The sequence below is a fragment of the Terrapene carolina genome, unplaced genomic scaffold (assembly GCF_002925995.2).
Source record: "Terrapene carolina triunguis isolate 2854851 unplaced genomic scaffold, T_m_triunguis-2.0 Scaffold96, whole genome shotgun sequence".
Classification (NCBI taxonomy): domain Eukaryota; kingdom Metazoa; phylum Chordata; order Testudines; family Emydidae; genus Terrapene; species Terrapene triunguis.
Genome location: NW_020664447.1, coordinates 18,088,150 through 18,108,507, shown reverse-complemented (window position 1 = coordinate 18,108,507; position 20,358 = coordinate 18,088,150). Strand labels below are relative to the sequence as shown.

General features: G+C 39.8%; 1 protein-coding gene across 1 annotated transcript in view; it reads left to right on the top strand.

Moving 5' to 3' along the window:
- NAV2 (neuron navigator 2) overlaps window positions 1-18,034 on the top strand; it is a 231,203-nt gene extending 213,169 nt beyond the window's left edge. Inside the window, exons 29-39 of the mRNA XM_029911548.1 lie at window positions 1,105-1,264; window positions 1,752-1,852; window positions 3,347-3,442; window positions 3,861-4,029; window positions 6,292-6,527; window positions 7,551-7,705; window positions 8,230-8,301; window positions 8,478-8,674; window positions 9,112-9,230; window positions 12,957-13,160; window positions 14,389-18,034. Coding sequence (XP_029767408.1) covers window positions 1,105-1,264; window positions 1,752-1,852; window positions 3,347-3,442; window positions 3,861-4,029; window positions 6,292-6,527; window positions 7,551-7,705; window positions 8,230-8,301; window positions 8,478-8,674; window positions 9,112-9,230; window positions 12,957-13,160; window positions 14,389-14,514 — 1,635 coding nt within the window. The 3' untranslated portion in view covers window positions 14,515-18,034. The remainder of the gene's footprint in view (window positions 1-1,104; window positions 1,265-1,751; window positions 1,853-3,346; window positions 3,443-3,860; window positions 4,030-6,291; window positions 6,528-7,550; window positions 7,706-8,229; window positions 8,302-8,477; window positions 8,675-9,111; window positions 9,231-12,956; window positions 13,161-14,388) is intronic.
- Window positions 18,035-20,358: the final 2,324 nt, after the last annotated feature.

Genomic DNA, 20,358 nt, shown 5'->3' with positions numbered 1-20,358 from the left:
TACCCAGGGGTGACTGCATGTCAATGGGGATGGGGAAGTGATGTGTAGTGTGCCTTGGGAAACTTTTATCAGAATGTAAAGGATTTTCATTGGACGAACTTGCAAAAGCCTTACACTTAATGGCATTTCTCTTTCTGTCTGTATATAACACAATAATGTTTGAATGCTGCATCCAATCAATTGAAACATTTCAGGGAATATTCTAGGCATCAGTGGCCAGAATGCTGTTGATTTGGAGGAACATTGAAAATTCAAAAGAATGAGATGAGGGACAGTATTTCTGAGTTGAATGTGAGGCCTTTGCAAGCTCAGCGAACTAGGGTGGTAGGGCTAAGGAGAAATGGTCGGTACAAGGGGAAATGGGAACGTGTACACAGACCCTGACATGGTGAGGAGGATGTAGGACCCCTGGAAATGGAGGGAGGAGTAGGGGGAGGACCCCTAGAACTGGGGGGCACACAGCACCCAGTATAGGGGAGATTGGGGAACCCTGAAATCGGAGATAGGAAATGGGAGACACACAGAATCCCTGGTCTGGGGTAGACTGTGGGATCCTGGTATGGTAGAGGGGTGAATGCACACAAAGCCCCCAGCATGTGGGAGAATGTCAATAGCGTGAAAAGGGATACAAGAACCTCTGGCAGGAAGGGGAGATTGAAGAACCATGGTACAGGTGTAAGGGGGAATTGGGACACATGCTGAGCCTCTGCCTTGAAAAGAGAGAAGGGGGAACCCAGAAAGGAGAGGAGGGGAAATGGAGCGGCGCACACAACCCCTGGCAGGGAGAGAGATTTCAGGGAATCCCAGGAATATCCCTCCCAGGGATGGGAGGATGGCACACAAGGAGCTTGTGGGATGGAATGGAGGAACACAAGGAGCCCCTGGTGTGTGCGTACATTTGGCCTACAGTCACTACCAAGTGCGTGCCCCTTAGACTTCTTTGTATGCAGGTTTTTCAAAGGGATTTTGAAAAGTGCATCTTATTAAACAACTGGAGTTTATTCTTTAGATACATTAGTTAGTTTCTTGAAATGTATACTTGCAGCCACTCATAAATGAATTGAGGTAGCATGTGCCTCTTGTCTACTGACTTTTCTTTTCAAGAGCGAGATTGAGAAGTTAAAAGCAGAAAATGACCGGTTGAAGTCTGAAAACCATGGCAGCTGTAGCAGGGCTCAGTCTCAGGTTTCCATTTCATCCTCGCCAAGACAGTCCATGGGTCTCTCTCAGCACAGCCTGAACCTCACAGAGTCTACCAGCCTCGGTGAGCATACTGTGAAAGGCAATGGGCAAGTTTTATCCTGTAGTTGGAATGTTCACTTTAGTTAGCCGTGAGAAACAAAAGAATAAGGTTTATTAATGGCTATGGTGTGGATACGTGTCAGCCACTGGGATAAACCCTTCTATTAGAATGTTGTCATAGTTCTGCTACACGCTAAAACCTAGCTTTCCAATTATGACCTCAGCTACACGGAATCATGTTCAGAGCCATTTAATTGTGTACATTTGCGAACATTATATTTTGTAGGAAGGAAAATATGGGGTAACTGATGGTAATTTTCTGTGACTTTCCCTTTTTGAGAATCATAAGCAGACCTGGGAGGGATGTCACTAACAATATTCTCACGTTATGCCTCTATGCACGTGAGGCCTAAGCTGTGTTCTGTCACAGTGTAACAAAAATATTGGTGTAATGCTCTTCATTGCTGTCATTGTAAAACTAAGAGACTGTTGATGTTTGCCATTCACAGACATGCTATTAGATGACCCTGGTGATGGCTGTGCCCGGAAGGAAGGAGGCAGGCATGTTAAAATAGTTGTTAACTTTCAGGATGAAATTAAATGGAAGGAGGTGAGTTGTGTTCTATATTAGGCCTCTACACCGTCTCCTCAGCTTTGAAATGTAACTGGGTTGGACAGGACTTGATCCTGAACTCCTGTCTTTACTGCTTGGAATTTGTTTTGCATTTTTTAATTTTTTTTTGCAAATATTTAAAAAAAATTTTTTTAGCAGTTCTCCTGTTCTCATGCTAATTTAGCATTCAAATCATTGTGTTGAGATAGGCAGTAAGAAGAGTGGCCTGCCTCATAGCAAAACTAATGGATCCAGTCTGAGGAGACCCAAAGTTTGTCATTCCAGCCCAAATTGTCTACATTTAAATCAGGGTCACATTTTGAAACTGTTCCAGGCTTAAACACCCCTATCCCTTGACCTCCAAACACACCTGGTTAATTTTAAACAGATTAAACAACACACACATTTCAAGTCTTGTGCCTTGCAGTCCTCTTAATAAACATGTAGTGCATGTGTAAATCTGCTAAATTGCATTTACAGAGCACCAATCAAACCAAATCATTGAGTAGCTGTTCCTTAATAAACACCTATTTGAGGAATCGTTTGTGTCACTCACACATGCATGTATTAAATAGGGTGACATAAGATAAATCAAATAATTGGAGATGCAACTGAGTCAACAGATCTGCTTTCCATTAAATGCCAAATGTACTTGAATAAATTCTGTGGGGAAATTAATTCACCAAGGATGCACCCATGTATAAGCAAATTAACTATAAAAATGATTTGTTTAATTCTATTTGACTAGACCTGTGTTCATGATCAGAAAAGTAATTACATAGAAATGGTATCTTAGTACACTGATGTGTCTTGGAGTCATATCTGTTATTTTTAATGACAACAACTATTTTTTCTTCTGTTAGCAGTGCAGATCCCATACAGCTGTTGCAAAACAAGTTGGTTTCTGTTGTTTCTATTCTCCCTTAGACAATCATGAACAAAATTGTCAGCTAAATTCTCTTAGTATAATCTTTATTGCCAACAGATACAAAGAATCTAACTTGATTTTCAGATCCCTGGTGGAGTTTTCAGAAACGGGGAGGGGGAAACTTTTTTTACCTGTAAATTGAGCATATTTGATCTGGAAGTTATTGAGAAAATAAATATGGTACCACAATCTCAGTTTCTGATTATAATGGCTATAATTTTCTTCTTCTTGCTAAGCTCTACTGCCTGATATTTAAAACTTCTGGTGGATTGAATTTTAAGTGCCCTTTATATTAATAACCATTATTTTAATTAAAACAACAAGGAGTCTGGTGGCACCTTAAAGACTAACAGATTATTTTAATTGTGCATTTAACATTGCAAAGACTATTCAGTAGAATAGGGAGGATTTTGGTATGGTTTTCAAAATTTACCTTATGTTGTTATAAAGTAGAGACCAACTGTGGTAGAGACAAACCAGGATTTTAAACAAATCATTTACTTTGGACAGTCTCACATCATTAGCTTTCTTTTCATTTTAATTAATATGTTTGTATGTATTAGGATTCCAGGCCCCGCCTCTTCCTCATTGGCTGCATTGGAGTCAGTGGCAAGACAAAATGGGATGTACTGGATGGGGTTGTTAGACGGTTGTTTAAGGTAAACAGTGACAATTTACTGTGTATTTGAATCTTCCCACTCAGTAATAAATGTTTTCATAGTTAACAGTATATCTAACTACAATATCTTGTGGCCCTCCATGGAGACTTGGATTTGCATATTGGTCTGAATGCAAGCTTGGCTCCAGGGAGCACTGAATTCTAATCTTGGCTCAGACAGACATGCTGTATGACTTTGGGCAATTCAATTAACCTCTTTCTACCTCAACTTCCTTGTTTGTAAAGTAGAGATAACAGTTACCATCCTGCTTCAGAGGGATGCTGTGAGGATTAATTAGATAATGTTTGTATAGCACTTTGAAAATGCAAAGCACTACCTAAGTGTTGTTATTGTGTGTTGTGTTGTGACATAGAACCTTCAGGGGAAGTAGATTTTAGAAGTTATTTTTTCACCCCAGGAATATATCATTCATGTTGATCCAGTGAGTCAGCTAGGATTGAATTCAGACAGCGTTTTGGGATACAACATTGGGGAAATCAAACGCACAAATAGTGCCGAGACACCTGAACTGCTGCCCTGTGGCTATCTGGTTGGCGAAAACAACACCATCTCAGTTACTATCAAAGGTAATTATACTTGATCCATCCATTGTAGGTCTCAGTAATTATATCTGATAACGCCCATGGTTTTAGGAAGCTCGGAGAATCTGAGAAGTTTTATTACATTTCTTTTTCCCTGTCTCTTGCTTTAACCCACCTGTACCTTACTTCTTCAGTGACATTTGTTAATTTAAGCATTAGACTCTGAAGAGTTTTAGGACATTGGGCCTGTACCCAAATTCAGTATCACTGTATCTTCTTAGTCCTGTAGTAGTAGTAATAACAATTGCACTTGCAGCAGATTTCATCCTGGATTCGGAATGCACCTTGGGCCAGACTCTGATACCCTTACTCCTATTGGTTAGCACCTTTCTCCACCAGGGCCCATCGACTTCAGTAAAGGTCCCTCGTTGGGTCACAGGTAGAACCAAGAAAAGATCCCAGGATTCATGGTTTGAACTCTGTTGCGTTTGTTCTTTCCTTCCTTCTTTCTTTAATTGGCCGAGGGGGAGAGGGGGGAATCTTCTATATTTCTTTTGGCGACTCATTCTGTCCCCTCCCTCTCTTCAGATCTGTGCCATAATCAACTTCCTTCCAGCTGAGGTGAACCATATGGGAGTCCCTTTATTGGCTGACAGTGCTGCTCATTTAATCAACCAGAGGTGCTGTTAAGCAACAGAAAATGTTCTCTTCCTACCACATAAAGGGCTGAACAGGCTTGCTGTCATGAAAAAGAGGGACCCAGGAATGGAATCAATTTCTCTTTCATGGCCCTACACAGCAGCAGTACCATTAAGTTACCACCACAGCCTCACCTGTGTAATTTAGCGCTGGTGTGCAAAGTACGCTTGAACATAGTACTGTTTGAAACAGTACTTTGTTAAAGTGCACCAGCAGAGTCTACATGGGCCAATGAATATGCAACACATTAGTGCACTTGAGAAATCACATGCTTGTGAAGCATATCATCCCACAGAATAGACAAGCCCTTAGTGTTAATATTAGCTGTAAAGTAGGAAAAACATAATCACAAAAGTACTGAAACATTTCAGTTTATTCAGGTTTATCCAAGAACCAAGACATTCTTCTAAAAGCCCCACAGTACAATTTGAATGAAAATGTTGCTTGAAAACTTGTCATACTAAATAAGCTATATATTCAACTTGTAATATCTTTACTTGTTCTTTGTAGACTCATTTATGATATACTTACATTTTTATTTTAAAAATTCTATTTTAATCAATTTGTGGGAAGCCAGTAATTCATTTATACCTTCCAGATATAGAGCTGTGCATACAAATGTTTGATCTTGTAAGTAATCAGTCAGGTGCTAACAATTCTCTCAGCCGTTGATGTGCTAACATTCCCTTCCTTCAGTTTATTTTTAAGCTTTGTGTGCTTGCCCTGAGCCAGTTCTGCCTAAAGTGACTGCTGACATTGCACAAATGCTCCTGTATGGAAATTGTTATGCCTGAAGCTGTGTCTATCATAATACACAGAAGGAGTTTAATTTCAAATGGTTTGGATGTTTGGTGAAGGCAGGGGGACTTGATGATAGATAGGTTTGTTTTGCAGAGCAAAAATAAATGGCCAAATTCTGGGTAAATGTATCTCTTTCTGTGACTGTACTTGACAATGAAATGGCCTGTGAATAGATTTGTCTACAATAGAACTGGAAGCCAGGCTTTACCCAGCAGTTCTTGATAGACAAAATAAACTTTCACTGCTCCATGGTGGAGGAAATCTAAAGAATGACGATGGCTCATGGGCATATAGTTTATCCAGAAATTATATCTATGACCATTTCTCCAGGGCAGGACTTACGAAGCGTAGGCTGTGTTGGCTGGTCTGGGAGCTAGAGAGCCAGGAGAGGTCCCAGTAAAGACACTTTGCATTCAATATAACTAACTGATTCATGACTCTTCTCTACCACGAGAGATGCTATAGTGTAGAAAGGTGTCTTCATCTGGGGTAGGGAAGGTTCTGCTTATGATTGGTGTGGGTGGAGTCTGCAACTTCTGAGTGAAGCTTTTGGGTTGTTTCCTGGTATAACTGGCCACAGGGTCACACACAATCAGATTTTCTATTTTAGATCAGTGCTTCCTTTTACCCTTTAGCTCTAATTTAGTCTAAACTTGGCAGTTGAAATACATACATTTTTCTCAATGGGAACTGATATTTTTCCTACTCAGAGAAAAGTTTAAAAACCCTTTTTAAAAAAAAACCAAAACTTTTAGCAACTTTAGCAAAGTATGGATCCCCTGAATGATGATGATTTTCTAAATGCAGGTATCTGTGAGAACAGTTTGGACTGCCTGGTGTTTGAGTCACTGATTCCAAAGCCTATACTTCAGCGATATGTCTCTCTCTTAATGGAACATAGACGGATTATCTTGTCTGGGCCAAGTGGCACTGGAAAAACGTACCTAGCAAATCGTCTTTCTGAGTTTATGGTACTTAGAGAGGGCAGAGAGCTGGCTGATGGAGTTATTGCAACCTTCAACGTGGATCATAAGTCCAGTAAGGTGAGGAAATGGAAGGTATCTTTATAGAAACACTGCTACTATGTGCCAGAAATGAGGGATTCAGCTGTTAAATTTTAAGTAAATATCAGTAAGCTACTGTGATGTAAAACCTTTGAGAGAGCTATTGGGTGCTTTGAAAAAAAAAAGGTAACAGTATAATGCCCCTCTACATTGTATTAACATAAAAGCTAGAGTGGCTATGTGCCTACAAATAATAGCAGCAGCATTTTTCTGTGTATACCTCTGGTAAGGTTTGTAGGTAAGAAAACAAAGCTGTCCTGCCAAGCTATGTATGTGATGGCCTCAGGTGGAGTAGAGAGTGCTTTGGAGCAAAGTGCTGGAAAGTGTGGTCACTAGCAATTGATATAATTTGGGCCATCCTGTTTAATGCACACTTTAGAGAAGATGAGAGCAACCTCACCCAAATGTTCAGCAGTGGCACTGAACTCATCCTTCTTTCATGCCATTGTCCAAGCCATCTAACTTCTGCCTCCGCAAATGAGCATCATGGCCGGGCTCGTTCTCTGTGCTGTAGTTAGTAACACAATGGCAAGAACGTGATCAAACATGGCAAGCATGAGCAGCTGAGGTGCACTGCTCCTTCTGCAACTTTCTCACCTGCTTACCCAGTATACGGAGATATGAGTAAGTTCTTAAAACATCTCAGCGCTCTGTGTAGCGTGGCCAGAACAGTGTAGCGCAAGGTGCTTTAGCAAAAAGGCAGACGGCCCCTGGGAATCCCCAAATAGGCTTCCCAAACAGGACTCCTGGTACATCTTTGAGTCTGTAACACCCGAAAGTATTCGGATTAAAACAAAAATTAAAAGTAGAAGTCATATGATTACTCCACTTGGAACAATCTGACCTCTTGTGACTAAAGCAAAGCAGGCTATGTTATATTCCTTATCAGGAGCATTTCTAGAACTGAATCCAACAGTCAAATAGCAAATCGTTTTTCTCTGTTAACTGGGTTTCCAAGGAATAAGATGAAAACCAGCTTTCTCTTCTACATATTCTTTGCAGGAACTGCGTCAATACTTGTCCAACCTTGCTGACCAATGTAATAGCGAAAATAATGCTGTGGATATGCCTCTTGTCATCATTCTGGACAATTTGCATCATGTTAGCTCCCTAGGAGAGATCTTCAATGGGCTTCTGAACTGCAAGTACCATAAATGGTAATGGGATATTAGACCCACTCTTCAAACCCTAAAACAGATCCTTCCACAGAGCCAGACTTATACCCCCATCAATAAAATACATTCTAGACAACATGTATCAGATTATTTTTGATACTATGATCTGAGACAGCTAGAACTGATTCTGTCAGCAGAGTCTAGTTACATAGAACTGTTAAAAAAATTATATGTGTGTGTGTATATGTAATAAAAATGTAGTAAAGTATTTGGGTAAATTGTATTCATCACACACAATAGCCCTTGAATATTAAGAACCCAGTTTCAGTGACGGCCTCTATTTTGAGGTGTTAGTTTTGCACCCACAATTCATTGCAGGTACAAAAATGTGAGTGTAATTATTTATACCTGCAGATAAACTGCACTGGTAGACTAGGGGCTGGAGTAAACCTAGCTGAATATTAAGGTTGTAAAGGTCTTAATTTGAAAGTTACTTATTAAATGTGTTTTAATTATTGCCTAGAAATGAGTTTACAAATACTGATTTGTTCAATGTTTTCTCATAGTCCTTACATTATTGGCACAATGAACCAGGCCACATCCTCAACACCTAACCTTCAACTACACCACAATTTCAGGTACTGTATGTAAATTGCCAAATTACCTGATGGTTATGGTTCTACTGCTTAGCTGAGAATATAAAGAGAATATCAGCTAGATAGGATGAACAAAACCCACTCAGGACCTAACCTGTCATTTTACTACTCTCTAGAATAACAGGTAAATCTCTGACACTTCTCTTCTTCTGCTTTAGATGGGTGCTATGTGCTAACCACACTGAGCCAGTCAAGGGCTTTCTTGGTCGTTTCCTGAGACGAAAACTAATTGAAACAGAAATCAGTGGTAGGATGAGAAATGCAGAACTGGTTAAAATCATTGACTGGATTCCCAAGGTCTGGCAGCATCTCAACAAGTTCTTGGAGGCTCACAGTTCCTCTGATGTTACTATTGGTGAGAACTGAGAATTCACATTCTAGCACCAAAGTATTCTCTGATGTTACTGAGAGGATATATTCCAGTTCCTCATATTCCACTGGAATTAAATAGCCATTGCGGGGAAATGATTTATAAAAGCCACGTTTTTAGACTGACCATGCTATCAAGCAAAACTGTACCAAGGGTTCATAATAAATAGATTGTAGACATAAAGGAGTTTTTAAAATTCTGTTTGTGAACTCGGTAATTGGTTCCTGCTTGAATGCAACACAGTATCGAGGTAATTCAGGGACTTTCAAATTATCTCAAAAAGAGCAGGTGCTGACATTTGTACATTTCTTCTCACCTCTTAAGTTACAGTCTCCAAAGAACTTAGAGTTGGTGTTTGATATTGCTTTTGAATTAACTGCTGCAAACCATGTTAATGATGAGACTTTAATTTCCCCTTCCAGGTCCACGACTCTTTCTCTCTTGTCCAATAGACGTGGATGGTTCTAGAGTCTGGTTTACTGACTTGTGGAACTACTCTATTATCCCATATCTTTTGGAGGCAGTCAGAGAAGGACTACAGGTGAGGAAGTCAAATGTGAAACCTGAATAGGTTTTCTGTCTAAATAGCAAGGAGATACTGGATGCAATAGAACCACATTAATACTTTCCTCTAGAAGCTACCTGAGACTTAGGGTAAAATTTTCAAAAATGATTTAGGCATTAGGAGCCTAAATCCCTTTTGAGTTTCAATGAGAATTAGGCTTCTTAGTGCCCTAAACCATTTTTGAAAATGGAATTTAGGCTTTTAAGTTTTTTAAGCTCTTTTGAAAATGTTACCCCACATCTAAAATGCCATACTTGAAAGCATCCATTTACAGTATTATCCCTAATTTTCCTTCTTAAAACTAAATGTGAATTTGCAGTATGTTTACAATGGCCAATGAACTCACAACCTTTAGCTATCTGTCAGCAGAGAAACTAAGCAGCATGGGGAGAGATTTATTGAACGAGTGTTAGGATCGTTCTCATGGGCACTTTGTCTATTTTTTTCTCAGTCCAGGTGATGAAATATTGATTGAATTTCTTTGCAGTGCCTCCGGGGTCTGTAAATAAGCCTTCATTAACTCAAATTTTAGCAGAGTTATTGAACTGCCTGCACTTAGCATTTGATTAAAAATTCAGGTTCTCCAGCAGTTTTAGAAAGCTGGGATAGTACTGGCACTTTTACCTTTTATGGGAGCCAGCATATCTCTGGCTAGAGCAGGGGGTTTGGAGTCAGGAGTCAGGAATTAATGGAAACATTTGTCTTTTTCAATACCCAGGAGCCTTATGTAGAGTTTACAAATCTCTCCACTTCTTAGCAGCTTAGCAGCTGTGATGAATGCTCCATACGTTGGGGAAACAGATTTAAATAGTAGACCCAGTTTACCACAACTTACATTGAAACCTAACTAAATGATTATGAAGAATATTTTCTTTTTGAGAAGGGAAAGATGGGTTTAAGACTGACTGGCTCCACCTACTGGACAACTGTGCCAACTCATTTGATCGCTTGGGCATAAATTCAGAATGGAATAAATGTTAACATTTAAAGCAATTAATCATTGCATAATTTCTTAATCTGCACTTTGCTGCCATATATATATAAATCTATATTTATATACACCACCATTGCACATAAACTTTAAACTCCTTGGTGGCTCCAGTGGAATAAACCACTTGGCTCATATAATTTGATGGGATCAGAATCTTCCAAGAAGGAATTAATCTGTTTGCTATATATGTATCTTTGTAACAAAGTCTCCTCTTATGTGATGTTGCTGTGGAGTTTGTTTCTTTCTGTATGTATTCAGGGCACCATTCTGCCACCCTTACTCAGACTGAGTAGTGCCTTACTCCATTTTTGTGATGTGTCTTCAGTCGGCAGAATCAGTAACAGAACTGGACCTTTGGCTATTAATCTTCCTGATCTAATTCACTATCACAAACAGCAAAAATTTGAGAAAACATTTCTCAGATGATGATGTTCCCTTTAAGTACATTAATCTCAGTAGCACATTTGTTTCATTGGAAGATCATTTTAATCATTGTGCTATTTCTTCCGCGTAGCTAATAGCATTCAAACACTATTGTCTTGGTGCATATTTGGTGCTGACACTCCCCATCTCCATCCAAGAGAACTAGATTTGATTCTCTAACGAGGCCACTGGTTGGGACCATTCTTTTTGGATTGTTCTGGAGACAGCATGCTGGACTAGGAGGGGAGTAGTTGTCTATTGCTCCCAGTGCCATCGACAGTAATAGCCAATATAAGAAATAGCACTGATAGGCTTCAGAGTTTGCCCTAACGAGCCCTACTTGGCCAATAAGGATAGCAGCCTCCATGATAGATAAGTGGGTGGAAGTTGGAGGAAACTGAGCTGTTCTTGAGCTCTGAAAGAGTTGGCAAATCCCTTTATCCCCACCACTTCTGCTAAAGGAAAAGTACTTCCTCTTCATAGGAGCTGTTTAGTCACTGAACAGCTTTCGTGACAGTTATGAAGTGGCTGTCTCATTCAGATATTTTTAAATCTTTAGTTTCCAAAATTGTCAGAGGAGTCTGTTTGTCCAGAAATGAATGGAAAATCTGTGGTCTTGATTTTTCTCCTCACTTATCCCAATATAAATCGGGAGTAACTGCACTGAAGTTAGTGTGTGGAACTGGTGATACACCAGTCTCTCTGTCTCTTTCCTCATTTATTCCTCTCCAGTTCCACCTATTAGTGCTTAATATATGGGGGTTGTTGATCATCGCTACTTTTCAGACTATGATATGAAAATCAACAAATTAATCTCAAAATGATATTTTATTTTATTTATGTCCTGGTTGGTTGTTTGTGAGGAAGTCTGTTCAAGACTGTAATTATTTTCTGGAAAAATACATCTAAAAAATCAGTGTTGGGTGGGGATAGATTCTGAGAGACAGAATGCTGACTGAGGGTGAGGAGCCAGGACTTCAGGAATTTGGCTTCAATTGAGCTTTCTAAGAGTGTAAGGGAGGATGGATTCATGGCTAAATATCCTTTTTGAGGCTGGCTTTTGCATTCTGTATTGTAAACATTCTTGGGTTGAGGCTTTGTTCAGATGTCTGGAGAATAATCTAAAATGAGAGCATTGGGATTAATCTGAGAATCTCACAGCTCAGTTGCTTTTCAGCTTTCTAAAATACCAACATCAACCATTTCCGTGTGTAGAAACACATTTGCCTTCATCATAAAAAGTGTTCTTAATGTCAATAAAGGGATTTGGGGTGAGGGTTAGCACTGAGTTATACCCCGTGGATTAAAGGCATTCAGATGTTCTCATAATACAACCATGACCTCCTACTGTGTCTTATTGCTTCACTCATCACTGTACACCGTAAAGGGGAAGTCTGAATCCTTTGAGCTTAAGTAACAAAGAGCAGCTACTGAAATCCAGGTCCTGAAGGGCAGTCACCCTATAGCAGAAGTGAAAACTTGAAGATCTCTTTTCATTTGGCATCTGCTTTTGCAACCCATGTGGCTCAATAGTGAGTTTTCATCTAATGAAAACTAAGTGATCTGAATAGATCAAAGAGCGTTTATTTAAAAATAAAACAAATGATCTAGCTCAGCAGCACTGGCTGTGTTTTCCTGACCATTATGTTCAAATCAAAACACCTTTCTGGAGGTGTGTGTGTTTCGAGGCTGATCATACGGAGCCAGATTCTGCTGGCACTCTCACTAGTGTGAGCACAGAGAAAGTCCAAAAGTCCATTGACTTCAAAAAGTATTTCTTTGGCATTCATCCCCATAGTTTCTGATTAAAAGCATCGAGCAGCTACACTTATATGTTCTAGCAACCTACTGCAACTTCTTGGTGACTTTGAAAGCAAATATTTGGTATTCTACTACAGACAGGATGTGTACACTAGTGACTTGTATTTTGTTTATTTAGTCCAAAAGAAATAGGAACAGAGAGGTGGTGCACTCAACTTCTGAAGCAAGGTTGTTTGTTCTCAGGTTCTCTTTCTCCCCAGTTGGTGGCAGATTAAGAGGGTTTGTGGTCTCAAAGGAAATGCTCAGCCTCCTCTGAGTCAGTTACCATTACATAGCTAGAACTTCACAGTCAGAGTAATAAGGATGAAAGTCACACCCTGTTTGGCCAGCCTTCATTCAGAGTGTTTTCCACACTGGGAGAACCATGACACAAGAGTTCACTTTGATGAGACAAGCATGGACTAAAGTAGTAGTTCCCATTATATTACAGACCTATGTTAAGAGATACATTTGCTCTTGTTTTCTAGTTGTATGGAAGGAGAGCTCCCTGGGAGGATCCAGCCAAATGGGTAATGGACACGTATCCCTGGGCAGCCACCCCACAGCACCACGAGTGGCCTCCGTTGCTGCAACTGCGGCCTGAAGATGTTGGATTTGATGGGTACTCAATGCCACGGGAAGGTTCAACTAGCAAACAAGTTCCCCCGAGTGATGCTGAAGGAGATCCTTTGGTGAGTTCTCTCATCTAAAGCTCCCGAGCTAATTAGGATATACTGTACTTTCTAGGGGGGAAAAACAAATAGGAATGAAAGAGTAAGTGACAAGCTAAGAGGGTTAAATGTTTTAGAATTACAAGGAAATATTTCTTGCCACAGAGTACAGTCAGCCTGTGGAATGCACTGCCACAGGAGACCAGTGTGTCAGGTGTAATTCTGCCCGATACAATGAAGGAGAATACTCAGATCTCCTAGCTGTGAGAGTGTATCTAAAATGGCTATAAGAATATGAAGGAAACTTTGTCCACCTCATGTAAAGCTTTGCACAATAAACTAGATGCCTTTTGCATATTTCTGGTGTTTGTGTGTATATATAAAGTATGCAAATACATGATTTAATAGAACACATTAGTATAATGTCATGGAAATTCTTGACCTAACCTGCCCGGCCAAGATCACAGGATAGTCATGTCACTATGATATTGAGCGATTTTTCTGGTTCAGGCTTACATAATTGGTGTCTAATTTATTATTCAGCAAGTAGCATGCAAGTGTATGGAAACCAAGATTTTAAACATTGTACACAATATATACAATAGTTTAAGCTTTGGATTTGCTTGCTAATGCACATTTTAATATGAGCCTGATGGTAACACTAGTTCATGCAGCTTTCTTCCTGGTGAAAACAGTTATTGCAATAATTGCTTGTTACTCTTAAACTATTGTTCGGAATCATGTACGTCTCCAAAATCAGTTGGGTATATTGAAGAATCACCTTACATTTCCACTATGTTATGCACACATTCACAGAGATGTTATTATCCGTTGTCTAATTTAATAGATCTCTTTTTCTGACCTGTTTCTAGAAATACAGAATTCTAGTTAATATATATTAACACTGGTTAGTGCAAGTGGCTGGGAATAAGGAGCTGTGGAATCTTTATAGCTCTTCCACTGACTCTGTGTGTGACCTAGAGCAAGTCATTTAACTGCTCTGCATTTCAGTTTCAGTCTCTCTTAGGAGGGGTGTAATAACAACTGCCTATCTCACGGAGTGCTGTGAGAATTGCTTTACATTTGGTATCAAGTTTGAGAGTCTCAGAAAGAAATATCCCAATTTTCCCCTCTCTCTTGCACTGGTTTCACATGAGTGATGTGGGTGCAAATATGACTGTTATATAGTATTAAGATTCTTTCGTCTCAGCAGACAAATAACCCTTAACCCTTTTCCGCGCTTTCTTAGATGAACATGCTAATGAGACTGCAAGAGGCAGCCAACTATTCGAGCCCCCAGAGTTATGACAGTGACTCCAACAGCAACAGCCATCATGATGACATCCTTGACTCATCCTTGGAGTCGACGTTGTGATCTTCAGCAGACAGAAAACAGGCGGTTTCCCACTGTCCCTCTCCTACTTTACAAGAATCTTTATCAGAAACTAATGAAGATAACTTGTTACTGGACTGGGCAGATGTCTCAGTATTAGAGCTGCAAGAACAAGACACTTTATTTGAGTCAGTCTTGAATGTGGGTGCAGGTAACCCAAACAACTTTTGTACTGTTTTTCTTTTTACAATTATAAGAACTGCACTATGTCTTTGTTTTGTTCTGTTTAGTTACTGTAAGCCCTCATGCCTAAGATACTGAAGACATTTAAAAAAAACAAAACACTTCACAGCTATGAAACAAACAGCATTGTGCCATGTACTGTCCAGAAGGAGAGGGGAGGGATGTTTATTGCCTATGTTGCTTCTGACCAAACACATTTGGGTGAGGGCTGGATTTCTACTAATCAGTTTTGCAGACTAACCTCAGCTGCGGATAGTTCTGGTGCTATAATATGTCGCTTGCCTTGGTAATAATGGTCCATAAAAGGCAAAGCTGCAAGACAGGGAAATTTAAAATAAATATTAAAATAAAAAAAAGCTGCTCTCCTTGCCAGTCTGAGACCTTGGCTTGCTTTCCTCTATTTCACCATGTGTTTATAGAGATTTACAGATATATAAATAGAAATATATGTACAGTCTAAACAAATCAGGTTTTTTTTCAAACACTGTGTAACCAACCATCCTACAGAATTTTAAAGACCAAGTACCCCTTTGATATTCAGGGCTTGATTCTCCTCTTACTTACACCAGTAAACCTCCATTGACTGTAGTAGAGCTACTCCTGATTTACACTGGTGTAAGTGAGCAAAATTCACTCCTCTGCAGAGGGCCTATGCCCCATTTAAATGCCATAGCTTAAGTGGAACTTCATAGGTGCATAGGTTCTCTGTTCGCCCTATGGATAGGGGGTGAATTTCACCCAATTAGGGTATAGTCAGGCCTTCAGTTTTTACCATTTGTATTAGAATTTTATAGCTGTTTTCTAAGACTTTTTTGTCAGGGATTTCTTTCTCTGACCATTACAACTGCAAAAGGGGTTCATTAAAGCTCAGCTCTGCAGGCAGTCCACTGCTACTCTGGTAACATCATTTAATCTTGTTTGGTTTTTAAATAGCAGAAAGTAGTATTTTGGCGGTTCATCGAAGCTGTCTTATCCAGGTCTTAAAAAGGGGGGGTACTATCTCTTTAAAGTTTAAAAGTTGCTCATGGGTTATGGCTGAGCTGTGAACCTGATTCTCTGTTTCTCCTCCTCCTCTCCACACGCACACAATACAGTTTCAGTATTAAGGCTTGTACTTCTGTTGGGGAGCAAGAACACCTCACAAAGAATTGCACTTTCCTTTCCTTGGGAGCAAATACTTTCAATAAAGCCACCACACATCAGCTGTCTCAGGCTGTACTCAGCAAGAACCGCAGTCCTCAACATTGATCTGTATAAGCCTTTCCAGCTATATTTTGGTGCTGAATTTTAAAGTGATGCCTTACTTATTTTGTACTAATTGTATTAATTACATTAGTGCTGTATATTATGGGGTTTTATCTAAGTAAACAAACAGGGCTAAACAAGTCATCTCTTGGAATATAACAACAAATTGCTGTGAATATTGTTTGTGTGAAATATTAGATTTTGTTTAAATGTGACGGTAACAAAAGGAGGGAAATGAGATAACCTTTCAGGTTCATATCAATCTGCAGCTAATAGTTCATTGGATAACTGTTTATTCAATGCAAGGGGGAAAAAAAGCTTTTCTATGATGAAAAATGCTATCGCTACTAAACTACAAAAAAGCGATTGCTGTTTTTTCAGCGTACAGGTAGAAAACTTATTACAAACACTTTTTTTTAAGAGCTTGTTAATCCTTCTGGATTTAAAATAATGTAACAGACACAAGTTCATGCTTCTGTGACTCAGTTTGAATGGATAATTTTATTATCCCTCATGACTTTCTACTATCTGTGATTTAACTGTAGTTACTTTTTTGTCTTTATCCAATGAGAGCTGGTCGTGAATCGGCTCCCATTACAGCTTTCAAGTCTTGATGATCTTTTTAAAAAAAGAAATTGTAAAAGAATAAGTAAAATATTTTAATGACGGGGAGGGGAAAATCCCCTGAGCTGGTGTCACTGCTTTAACCTTGCTGAACTCTAATTTAGATTATATCATATTTAAATGGAAGGCAAAGTGTTACTCAATCAACCTTATTAAACCAGATCTTCTTACTGTAAAATGGGCTACACTCATATGGAATCATATGCAGCGCGTGCTGATGTTAGAGTGATTCATTTCTCAGCAATCTAACAATTCTGCTTCCCAGCACTGACTTTACCTGCTACTACGGTGAATCTGGGTAGAAACTGAATACCTGAACCTGAGACTGAATCCATGCAAGTAGACCCTTGTGCCTGGGTGGCTCTGTTTGCAGGATAGAGCCTAAGCTGACTTAACATCACTGCATTTCTCAGCAAACTTTTAACTGAACCCTACAAATACATTTGAAATTGTCAGATTATTTTTTGTTTTTAATCCTGTGTTCAGATGCAGGAAAGGGTTTCTATCTATCTGCTCCTCTCTGATTGACAAAAATTTGGGGTACTGTAAAAGAGGCGACTTTGAGTAGGTTAGTCATTTTAATCTTCACAAAACTCAGTGTCCTTTCTGAAACTTCGGGAAGCAGGGTTACCTGTTATGCACATTTCTTATCTTCACCCTGATTTCAGTATAGCTTAGAAAACTTTGTTTTTAATGAATTTATTCTCATTTTAAGGCTTTGTCCAAAATGCTTCCAATTTTTTTGCCTTTTTTTCTACAAAGTTGGCTTGTTTTTTTAAAAAACAAAAACAAAACAAAAAAACAAGATTCTATGCAACATTCATGTTGAGTTATAAATTGGAAGCTTAAACCATTTCTTTTCCTTCAGAACTGCCAAGAATTGTACAGGCCATAACTGAAACATGGAGACAGTTTTAGTTGAGGGTGGGTTTGGCTAGCTTTTTTTTTTGTACATTTTGGAAGAAAAAACTATTTCATTGTTGATGCTTAACTTCGATATTATGTGTATTGAATCTTGTCTAAATGTGGCAATTCTTTCAAGAAAAACAAAAAACAAAAAAAGAAGTCTTTGTGGATATTAAATGGAAGGTTGCTGTTTTGATCTAGTTGTTTCCAGTGGAACAGTTTATGAAATATGTTCTATAAGATGTACATTTTTTCCACTGTAACATAGAAATGTAAATATTTGATTAAAAGTGCTGCATTTTGATGAATTTTTTCTAGCCATTTTTAAAGAGAAAACTAGGAATTGAGTATTTTGTGTACGGTATGATGTTTGCCATCTGTTCCCCTCCCTATTTAATTTTCAGTTGTCATTTAGGATTGGAATTTGCAAATGGTCCGTTTGAGATCATGGCCCCCGCCCCCAGTGTCATGGAAAATAAAGCTGATGATTGTACCAGTCTTAAATTATTCATGATTCAATAAAATTGATACTTATTTATTCAGATTTGTGGTTTTGCTGCAATTTTGTGCCATGTTGATCAAGTGTATCTGTTTAGTATACTGGCGTTTGGGCTTTTTAGTTCTTTAAAATACATTTATTTTTAGTGCTTGTGAAAGAATGCTGGCTTGACAGCCCTCTAGACTGAAGACCCTGTGTCCACAGAACAAGGCAGTGGAAATAAAGTTTTTAGTCCATTTCTCTGAGTATAGTAACATGACAAGCTTCATAAGGGCTTGTCTACATGGGGAAATTTGCCAGGAGAACTATACCATGGCCCAAGGACTATTCACTGTGTCAGGGACCTAGCAAGAAAATAGCTCTATAGAATGGTAGTTAGGCCACTCTAGGATGTAAGAGGTTCAAGTCCCTGGTCCATTGATTTTATTTATAAAAAATTGAACAGGAAAGACTGAAGCTGTGTCTGTGCTATAGTTTGGTCAACATAAGTTACATCAGCTTAGAGCTGCCAATTTTTTTATATTGCTCAGGCACATGGGTGCTTGTGTCGGCACTGTGTGTCCTCACCACAGCTGGTTGTGTCAATAGAAAATACGGTAGGTATACCAGTGTACCTCACATCACCATCCAGCGCTACGCTTCATGGGACATTTTCACAGTGCACTGAGGGACACCAGCAAGTCACCCAGAAATTGCTGGGAAAGGGGTCAAATCCCACAATCTCACTTTTTCTGTCCCATAATTTTCACACCACTTTTAAAATTTCTACATGCCACTTTTTGAAACTTCAGCATGTACAACTACAATCAAGTGTGCAAGGAGGAAGAAGAGCTTCTCACGGATGATGAATGGATGATGGACACAGTGAATAAAAGTGTCAGGTGGTTGCTGGCCTTCACACAGCAACTCCACATGGTGAATAGGAGCTTCTGGGCCTGAGAAATGAGCGCAGATTGTTGGGTGGCATCGTAATGCAGGTTTGGGATGACAAGCATTGGTTGCAGAACTTTTGGATGCAAAAGCCCACATTCCTGCATCTGTGTGCCGAGCTCGCCCCAGCCCTCCAGTGCAGAGACACCAGCATTAGAGCAGCATTGGCAGCGTAAAAGCGAGTGGTGAGCATACTATGGAACCTTGCACAGGCACACTGCTATTGACCAGTGGGGAATCTGTTCAGAATTGGAAAAATCCACAGTGGGGGCCATGGGCATCCAAGTGTGCAAGGCCATCAAGTGTATCCTGCTCTGCAGGAAGTAGTAGCTGGATTTGAAGCAATGAGGTTCCCGAACTGGGGTGAGGCTAGATGGGGCAAACATCCTTACTCTGGCACCACCCCATCTTTCCCCGACCATGGCATTCACACTGGTGATGTTGAAATGATTATAGTGATTCTGGAGGAACTTTGTTCCCCTAGCTCATGAAACCGTACACTGGCCACCCTGACAGAGCCCAGGAAAGATTCAATTCCCAGCTGAGTAGGTGCAAGCTCCCTGATGAATGTCCCATTGGTAATCTCAGAGCTCACCAGTGATGTTTAATTACTACTTGGCTCTCAACAAGGCAAACATTTCTATTAGTATTGCTGCATGTAGTGTACTCCAGAATACCTGGGAGGTGAAGGGGGAAAGGCTACCAGCAGAGTGGAGGGGTGAGGTGGGCCAGCTGTCTGCTGACTTTGAACAGTCAGACACAAAGGCTATTAGAAAAGTCAACCGTGGAGCTGTAAGGGAGGCCTTAAAAGACCATTTTAACTGTAAGCTTGAGTAGTGTAGTACTTTTGGGAACTTGTGTGCCTTCATGTGTATAGACCTTAAATATGGGTGGGTGATGAGGCCTGATATGACTTGTAATTTGGCTTGGCTGCTTGGTTCAAACTAATGAGTATACGCTGAGTTTCAAAAACTAAAACTTTGTGTGCAAATAAACAAGTTACAGATTTTTTTAGCAGCACTGTAATAGTGTGCCCCATGCTTACACAAACCAATTACAACAATAAACATAGATGCTTACAAATTAAAAAGTAAAACACATTACAACGGTTCATTCATGTTTAAAAACAAGTAGTGCACTGTGCGAGCTGGCTGAGCCTGCAGCTATCACAGGTCAGTGGTGTAGGTGTAACCATCGTTCTTGTTCTCCCCTGGCATGGAGTGGTAGGATTCATGCCATGATGCCACCTGTTATGCTGGGGAGTATAGGGAGCAGTGACCATGGAGTTTTCCATGGAATGGGAAGGCTGTTGTGGACAGGGTCTTTGGCCTTTTGCTCGTTGCCTGAGCAAAGCCATAATGCACTTTGCTGTCCCTTTGCCTCTTCTCCAGCAGCCACTCACTCCATGCCTAGTCCTTCGCCCTGCTCTAACCCTTCAG